Source organism: Crassostrea angulata, chromosome 1, assembly GCF_025612915.1.
Source record: "Crassostrea angulata isolate pt1a10 chromosome 1, ASM2561291v2, whole genome shotgun sequence".
In the NCBI taxonomy this organism is placed as follows: Eukaryota; Metazoa; Mollusca; class Bivalvia; order Ostreida; family Ostreidae; genus Magallana; species Magallana angulata.
The window spans coordinates 29,959,459-29,969,567 of NC_069111.1; the positions used below are offsets into that span (position 1 = coordinate 29,959,459).

Sequence of the window (10,109 nt, forward strand, 5' to 3'; positions counted from 1 at the left end):
AATAAGAGATTATAAATTATAACGTATTCATTCAAATATATGAACAGAACTAAAAAAGCAAAATAAAATTCAAAAGAGTTTACAACTGCAAACCTCTTTAATCACACGAGCAACGGACAGCTGTTGAAGTGGATGTTGTTTCCTCTTTAGGAATATTTTTCATAGTGCTACCGAAAAGCAGATGGGTGTACAGGATGGGGAAAGGGGACGGGTGGCCAAGATAATTAACATCGAAACGATAATTAAAAAAATAAATAACAGACTGAAGGTGAAACGTATTTCATTATGTATTTGATGCTCTCTGGTTAAACAATTTTGTTCTCTAAATGAAAAATTTGTGTATTTTCAATTATATATGATTGTATAAACTTATTCAGTTGATATAGAATTGCTTGATTTGCAATCATGACATTATAAGATGAAATTACATGGATTTTTAGGTAAATAAAAGTAATGTAAACGTGTTAATTTTGACTATATGCTATATTGACAAAACCATTCTGTTATAAATGAAACATAATTGGCATAAATGAGAAAGACATAGTGAGATTTATAAATAAATGCAAAATGGGTACAACATGTGCACTCAACCATAATTCAGGCCATTCCAAACAATCTAAAAGTCTCACTCGTATCCGTACGCACTTGCATAATTTACATGTAATATATATATATATATATATATATATATATATATATATATATATATATATATATATATATATATATATATATATATATATATATATATATATATATATATATAATTAATACAATCTTATGTTAATTTTCTGACATTTTATAGACATTATCACGAAGCCGATAACTAGTACAGCATGGGTTGTCGTTCCTGATTATGATCTAAATTTGTACAAATGCAATAATGTAATTTCTATATTTAAAAAAAAGCAATGAAAACACCACTGCAACAAATGTATGTATGATTGAGTCATTTTTTATGACGGATATGGGAACTATTGCTAATCATGACAACAAAATAAAAAATATCTGGTTAAATGTCACACATTCCGAACACTCGCAATTTTGTATGGCATTTTTTACCTCCTATTTCAACATTTTGTCTGAAACAAATGCCTCTTACAACCAATTTCAGCCTTGATCCCAACCCATTTACTTGCAAATATGGATCATTGACAATACCATCAATAAACACAGTTGGTTTAAGTTTGGTGCCGTGAACCAGGATCCTAGGTTTTATACATACACCTTCCAGATGAATTTCAGGTGAGCCACCCACTCCTTTGATGGATACAGTGGTATTAACAAACAATCCAGAAATATAAATTTTCGGTGAAGAGAAACACCCGCTGATTGTAACCAAATTGTTACTCCTCAGCCATCCGAGATGTTTTCCTTTGTCTGCACATTGTTCGATGTGGATACTAGAAGAGTAAAAATTTCTTTCGATTTTGATATCTCCAGATTTTTCACATAGATCTCGCACATATATTGAGCCAGGTCCCCTGCAAATACATGCATATGGAATTGCCAATTCAAAACCTGGTCTTTTACCGTCTTGAACAAATAAATCCTGACTTCGGTTCACATTAGATTGTAGAAGATCTATGTTAGCTTCCAGATCTTTTAGAATGGAACTGTTCATAATTAGACTTTTTACTCTTCCCTTGCCATCATTTGAAGTATACGACCCGTTTTCCTTTGACAAAACATCAATTTTAAGCTTGTTAACTCTTTCCATATTTTCCAAGACTACGGACTTCACAACCTCAAGTTGTTTCAGCTTGCTTTGGTCGTGATATTTTGGGACGACTGTGCTGCCAATTTGTGATGAATTCCCTTCTGCATTTTGTACCGTATCATTGTTACTCATTCCATGAGATGACAAGGAGTCTAAGCATTCACTTCGAAAGTAGGAGCCATCAATGCCAAAAATTTGTTCCGAACCTACACTGTATCTGACAGCGTGACACAGATCACATTTCTTTGTTTTCCGTTTCATACTTTTCCTATTTAAAGTATTATTAGAGATGATACAAAACTTATAGTTAAATATGAGAGAGAGAGAGAGAGAGAGAGAGAGAGAGAGAGAGAGAGAGAGAGAGAGAGAGAGAGAGAGAGAGAGAGTTGACTTACGATTTTGAAATTGATTTCGAAGCAACAGCATAACATCATTGTGTACATCTTCCTACATTTTCTTACATTTTACCAAGCTAACAAATATTTTTCTTCCGCATTCCGCATTCTATTCCGCTTGAATAGAAAAAGGTTTCACAAAGCATGACAAAAAAAGTTAAAACCCTGAGATAAAGATATCATATATACTAAATTCTATTACGAGAGAGTTTAGACGGCCGTTTCTTTTTACTACCTGTAAATTAACCAGATAATATCTATTATATCTATTAGTTTTTCCCTGAAAAAAAAACACACTTCAGGAAAATAGCGTAAACTCTTAATTACATTGAATCAGACATAGGTATTGAATTCCTACTTTCATTCCTAAATGGACAAACTATCTCGACACATTAGTGCAGAAAATCTCATAGTTTATTGCAATTCATTCACAGTATTCACATCGCACTAGTTTTACTATTTCTTTAAAGAAAAGTTGGCCATGCTATCATATATACTGGTATATCAAACTTGATATAAAATCTGCATTATAAATTCATAGTATGTTTATTCAAGCAATATACATGTAACATTTCAACACTTTGCCATGGACACCTGTGTGTATGGCAACCAAGGACGTTTCCTAATATATGTTAACCTTATACGTTTTTCTACCATCTTCATGAAGTAATCGTATTTCTATTAGGCTACAACTTAAAATTCGTATCTCTTTTTAAGAAGGTTCGATGTACGTTGCCATTTTTCGACTTTTTTTATCTCCCTGAGTAGAAGAGCTAAATATGAAGATTTAGGGAAATACTAGTCTATTAAAACTGTTATATTTGTTTTAGTGGATTTTTTTTATTTAATCATAGGTTTTTTCATATGATTGATTAATTCCTAGCTCTCTGATTGGTTCATATCCAACTGTCTAGAAAAAAAAGAACGTTATATTCACCTGCACGTGACCTAGGAGGTCAATATAACATTTGATTTTCTCTACATTGGACTAAAATAGAGTAAAAAAACGTATTTCTCAGTTTGTATGGCTATGGTTTCAAACTAAAATCTTTGCTTGATAACACTCAATGAGATATGTCTGTATAAATTCGTCTGATCAAATAATAAAATAATTATGTCTTTTTTCTATCAATACGATCATTTAGCTACCCTCGAAGTACAATATTCACCTCGCCTCCGGCTCGGTGAATATTCTTTATAACTTCTCGGGTAGCTATATCATTGTATTGACCTCAAAAACAGCAATACTTGTAAAATAGATATAAAGCTAATGTACAGGTAGAACTGATGGGTAATTTGTTGACCAACTAGCCCCTTAATTTCACGAAAACAAACTCATTTTTTAATGCTAGATAGAAACATTCAATAACTTGATTTCTTTAAATCACAAAATGGATATGATTATTTGAGTTTTAATCTTGATCTGCATATAACCAACAGATTTCTCAGAATTGTATATGGAGTACACATGCATCTGTCTTAGTGATCATGAAAAATCTGAGTTACATGTTACATGATGACATTTGATCTTCAAAGATAATCAACATGAGACATAAAATATTTCATAATTATATCAAACGGGTCTACCGTCTAGAAGATTAAATGACATGTTTGAATGTTAATAGTTATGATTTTGAAAGGTTTATCAAATGTGAACCATTCACCTTTTGTATTTTTTCCCCGTACACTTTCTTTATTTAGACTGTTAAAGCTAAAGGTCCAGTTTGAAGGATATAGTTAAAAAGCCATGCATGAAAAAGTGGATCGATTCATCATTGGAAGACGGCAGTCAAAGAAGTTAATTAAAACCGTCTTTGACATCACGGCTAAAGAATAAAGAAACAGAGTCAAGCAATGGAGAAAATGGACGCTTTTGCATTATGAAGTTTCGATGACAAAGGTACGCTTTAGAGGAAGTAGATAGAACCATTTCAACAAGAGCTTGGACTTTGGGTAGTTGTGTCAAACAGCAATGTGACGTTGGCCTGTCTATTTCATTGTAGGCCACTCAGCCATGGCTCTCTGAAATCAACAAAATTTGATTGGCTTTCGGGCTAAGACTACGCAAACGGTGCATATTTCGCTTGAATCCAGCGTCATTTTTAACTTGTTTCGATGCATGCAAAAAATAGAAATCTACGTCCTACCGAAAGTCCAAGGTCTTGTTAAAATGGTTCTACTAACGTGTGAGTAGATGAGTAGGAGTTCCATCTAACTTTCCTTCAGTTGGACTCTATAACAAGACGCCCATGCCAAATTTAACCCCCCCCCCCACCCATCATCAGTGATTTAAGATTGCAAATTGACTATTTAATATAATGAAAACTGTACATTCCCGAACACTATTGAAATAATTTATGTCAAAACTGTTGTATTTCAATAATGGTTGCACATTATAAATTAGATATCAAATACAGAAAAATATTTTCAAAGGTACAATCTGGCGGTTAGCTAGCATAATAAAAATACCCGAAAAACTGATTATTAATTTTCGTTTTCTTTTATATATTTGTATAATATGTGTATACTAAGTATTTCATAACTATTATTATTTTAAACATGGGGCGCTCTGTATCCTACTTGAAACCTGACAACTGGCATATAAAATTCTAGTTAACTATTTGAATAGCTAAAATACATTATACATTAAAAATGAAAAATAAATATTACTCATATTGTGATCATTTAGGTGATAAGTAGAGAATTTTTATTTTAATTTCAAAACTTTCAGATGATGTTTAAGTAACACGTCTTACTACTTTCAGCAGGAATATGATATGTTCGACCTGCTTTTGATAATAAATTAGAATATAGACTAAATTGAGCAAGAAAGAGATAATATTGTAGTCAATAAAACACTTCCCAAGAGGGCCATTGAAATAACGATACAAGGGCAATGGTTGTTTACAGCTTCGTATTGCACGACCTGACCTATCCAAATATATTGATTTTGGAGTAAATTTGAATTATTGATACAATAGGCTGAGCAGAAGACATTTTTCAGTAACCAAAGCGAAAGGCATGGTAACAAACTTTAAGATTCCAAGCCATAGGCGATCAATCTCGATACACAAGAATAATACCGGTGTATTGTTTTCATGAGTGTTACATATATGCAAAATCAACAACCTTCAGGAAACGTAAGCGTTAAGAGCAGGGCGATATGCTTAACATGGATACTTATTGAAATATCAAAAACGGCAGCACGGACGGGATACACGGTACGACAACAGGGATATTTACTATAGTAATATACAGCACGGTAACACGTATATTTGATATACAGCACGGCAAAACGGATACTTCATATACAGCACGGCAAAACGGATACTTCATATACAGCACGGTAACACGGATACTTCATATACAGCACGGTAACACGTAAATTTTATATACAGCACGGCAAAACGGATACCTCATATACAGCACGGTAACACGGATACTTGGTATACAGCACGGCAAGATGGATACTTATTAATAAATTCATTATGGCAACACGGACGCGGGATATACAGCACAACAACACGGATACGTGATATACAGCACAAAACGGATACTTGATATACAGCACGAAAAAGAGATCCTCAACACCAAACATATTGCAGTTATCGTAATACACGCATTCATTCTACATCAGGAGAAGTCAAGATATATGTTGAGGATAGGATTTTCAGTCTTGCTGTGGTTACTGGCATCCCATGGTGCCCACGGTTACCTTTCGTTTTCAGATATGCGGACAATTCTGAAGGAAAAAGTTTCGGTAGCCTCAATGCACACACGTCAGATATAAGACCGCAAAACGCTCAATCCATCCCGACATGGGCGCATTGGATGTTTTTCTTCATTCAAGACTTTAAAATATACGACATTGAGAATAAATTTGAAGTAAATACATTGGTTACTTACAGATGGCATAATGGGACAATTTCCTGGAATAAATCTCTTTTTTCAATTGAGGAAGTAGAAATGAAACGATTTTCCGTATGGAACCCAACTATATTGTTGAAAAATACGTTAGGTGAAAAATTGTATTTGGGCAATTTTTCTCATATGTTTTGGATGACAATAGATTGGGGAGGTTCTGTCCAAATATTTGGGCAGTATTTATTCAAAACTCACTGTCAGGTTGATATGACATATTTTCCTTTTGACACCCAAGAATGTTCGTTTGAAATTACAAGCTGGTCCTCTGAATTTCAGTTTGCACACGGCAAGTGCTTTATAAAGAATACTAATTCAGAATGGACCGATGTCGAGTTAATCAATACTTTTTCGGAAACGTCATTGGTGTGCACGGTCAGGGCAAACAGAAAACCGACATTTCTCATAATAAACCTCATAGTATCAACTGTTCTAATTGGATTTTTGAACGTGTTTGTGTTTATTGTTCCCTCTAATGCTGACGAGAAGATACAACACTCAGTGTCTATTTTCCTTTCTTTAAATGTGTACATAGGCATTCTCGTTGACCATGTACCCACCAACTCAGATAAAATGTCCGTACTATAGTCTGTCCCAAGATATTTTTGCCGCATATTTTCTTAAATTATTCAATACTTATAAATACCTCTTGGTTCAGACAATGTTCATTCAATAGTATGAAAAAATCCCAAGATATCCCCATTGAAACGCCCCCTCTAGCTTGTCGGGTATCAGTACACGGCTAAAAATAAAAAGTCTACGAGGTTTTTCCATTGCCAAGGATATGAAGACGCCCGGATGATAACGTTGAAAAATTGCGCGAGGTGTCCCGAGTATTTCCGAATGGAGAAAAGATGTCAACATTCCCCATTATTATCTCCGTAGGAAATCTGTTTTCGTTCCTGTGAATTTTTACGAGGGAAAAATGATAATGTGTGAATGAAGTTATCTTGGGAATTTTCCCTTTCATCGATTTTAATTGCACTTTAGTCACAGGTATGTGTATTTTTTATTAAAAACCGTTCAAATATGCAGCATAAATATCTTGGGACAGACTATAAGTTACTACATCATATATCAGTACATATTTGGTGTTGTTGTGATTACTGTGACAACTATTTTACTCTGGACCGTCCACAGCAACGACTGCAAAGACATTCCCCCAAAATGCTTAACTGTCGTAAAAATTGTGGATCTCATCACCTGTAAAATAAATTGTTTGTTTGGGAGTGTTCGAGTTCGAGATAGTGAAGACAACTACGAGGAAAATGCATCCAGCCAATCAAATATTGTAAATAAAGTCACGTGGGTTTCCGTGTGTGCGGCGTTCGACTTCCTGTTATTCTGGTTGTTTCTTCTAGTTCAAGTAATAGGTAATCTTGGTTTCTTTATATTACTGAGAAAGATGAAGTTAAAGGCAAATTAGAATTACATGTAATATTGTTAAACTTATTAAATATTGTTTAAAAGCTTTCAAACTAGCAAAACGTGAAATCAAACAAGAGAAAAATATAATTGAAAAAAGGGTTTTTTCAATGACGATTTCTCTTAAACCCACTTGTAACGCGGGTGACGTTAAAAATAAAAATAACTTTTAACAGCCTAAGGTATACTAAAAATGTATGTAGCATGTGGATTTAACTGTGTTATGCTAACTTGTTCGACACACCTAGCTATAGCCTGTTTTTTATGCTTTTTATGTACTTTTTAATTTTCTTTTCTCCTTGTCATGACAATCAAATATATTTCTACAATCGTGCTTTTGTTGTACTGAGTTTTTGAAAAGTTAAAAATTTTGAATGCCTAAAGAGTGCAAATTTGGAACCATGCTGAATATATATTTCAAACTTGCATACTTTAGCTATGCTTTTTTTACCCATTTAAAAAAAAAAAAAAAAGTATGCCTATAAGTGTAGTTTTTTAGCTACAGTCAATGGACTAAATAAATGATAGGTAGTTATCTTTTAACTGTGTACGCTAAAAGTTTTCAATAATCGCCAACCGCCGTCAGTCTAAGGACTCCATCCAGGATGCTTTAGTAAAGACTTTCCCTGCAGCGGAACTCAACGGTTGCAAGTCTGTTCCAAAACTGTAAAATCGGGCTCTATGGATGGAGGGATATCCAGAGTTCAACCTACAGAGACACTACAAAGACCTTCCAGATGTCAACACCCTTGTTGGTCATGCAATGGCTCTACCATTTTCACCTCCTCTACGATAAAGTCATTGACTATTTGGCTAAACACCCTAGGAAATGCAGGAATTAGCAAGCAGCAAATGAAGTGAATATGTTTCAGTAATCATTTAGCAAGAAAATATAACTGTTCAGTAATACCCCCCCCCCCTACGGGACCAACGTGCTTTGAGTGGCCCACGTGGCGAACCCCTTGACCATGTATTTAATCACATAGTACATCGTAATCTAATAATACTAGGTTTGGGTTTTTCTGATTTTCTACAAAATATATGCTATATTCTTATTATTCTTAATAAACCAAACTTTTCTGATTGTCAAACAGATTTTTCGTTTAGAGCTTATAATAGTTTTGGAGCTTTTTATAAAGGGACGGGTCACTGATCACTCGAGTTTTGTGTATCATATGATACTTTTTGGAATAAAGTAATACATGTACGTGTAAAACATTACCATTGCGTGCTTTCAGCTTTGTATGTTTATATAGTGTATTTCTTCAGTGGAGATATTGATACTTAAATTACGGATCAAATCGTTGTAACACAAAATATTTTTTTTTTACTAAATAAGTTTTCTTTCTTTTTTCTGAAATCATTACTTTTTGCGACTTTTTTTCATTTTTTGGAGAACGGGAAAGGAATATTGAATTCAATGACTTTTTGAGTAAAGTAAAATTAACAGAAAAATAACAGGAATTGATCTATACTTCAGAGGATGGGATCTAGATATTTTTTAACGGGTGGGGGCGATTTTTTCAGAAGCAGGTAATTTGAGGGGGCTAGCTTTAAAAAGCGCCTACAAAAAGACCATAATCCGCAAAAACATCAGAAATCCAATAAGGGCGAAGATGGTTAGAGTATAAAGATCTATTGCAAAGCCATGGTCATGTACTATCATCAAAGATTTTTCCTCAAAGGAGTTGCAGGTAAAATGAAAAAAAACAGTTACAGAATTCGATGTAAATCATTTTTTGCATACAACGTTGTGCATAAAACAGTGTAAAATTTTATGTGGAAAGTTTGTGCTAACTTTTATAAGACCATAAAATCAATTTGAAAATGGTTACACAGACAAATGTTGCGGATTTCACGCTTTATTAAAGGGGGGTCCTCATTGTTATGAAAAACTGCCTCTTTGAAACAAAATTATTTAATCTTAACGTTTATAGTCAGAAATTTTCCCAAAAACTGCCATTTTCGATTTTTTTTAAAAGAGGCATGTTCATAAAAAAATTTAACTTTTTGGGAAAAATCATTGAAACCTTTGAAATCTAAGAACGCCTTGTTAAATGCCACGTAATGTCTAGATTAGTTGAGTGGTTACGCAACTGGAATAGGTTTCAACTTTGTCAGACTTTTTTACTAGGTTCGAATCTCGGAACAGTTTTTTTATATACATTTTTTTTAAATTGCATGAAAAGGTAATGTATATATATAATTTAAGAATGTCAGAATAAAGTTATTCAAACGTAACATACATACAAGTTGTCTTTCTTTTTGCCCTAGTAGTTCTATGATCTTTCCTGAATCCCAACTGAAACTTACTTCATAAATTATTATTTTATAGATAGTTATTGAAACGTTGTTGTAATAGACTTGTGAAAAGTTTCCCCATACAACTAATACTAGTAACTAGTAACACATAATCCTAGTTCTAGTTATTTGGGTTATAAGGATCTCCACTTTTGTACAAGGATGTGACCACTCTCAGATAAGTTCCAAGATTCAGGCATTTTGCCATTATTCATGATATGAAATACTTTTGTTAAAACTGGTAATAGAATATCACTACTTGTTTTGATAAATCCATTTAGAATTTAATCAAATCTGGAGATTTTTTGTGGGTTTTTTTAAGTTTACCAATGCTCTGTCTGATTTCG

At 33.4% G+C, this 10,109-nt stretch overlaps 1 protein-coding gene across 1 annotated transcript; it reads right to left on the reverse strand.

The window, feature by feature from the left end:
- Positions 1-271: 271 nt before the first annotated feature.
- Positions 272-2,246, reverse strand: LOC128190316 (uncharacterized). Its single transcript, XM_052862335.1, has 2 exons — positions 2,116-2,246; positions 272-1,988 (listed from the first exon to the last, which is right to left on the reverse strand). Exon 2 carries the CDS (start codon positions 1,979-1,981, stop codon positions 1,013-1,015), a length of 969 nt encoding a protein of 322 aa, XP_052718295.1. The 5' UTR covers positions 1,982-1,988; positions 2,116-2,246; the 3' UTR covers positions 272-1,012.
- Between the last annotated feature and the right edge of the window lie 7,863 nt (positions 2,247-10,109).

Bases quoted from the DNA above. Each gene is read 5' to 3' on its own strand.
- LOC128190316 (XM_052862335.1), bottom strand. From the start codon at position 1,981: ATGAAACGGAAAACAAAGAAATGTGATCTGTGTCACGCTGTCAGATAC.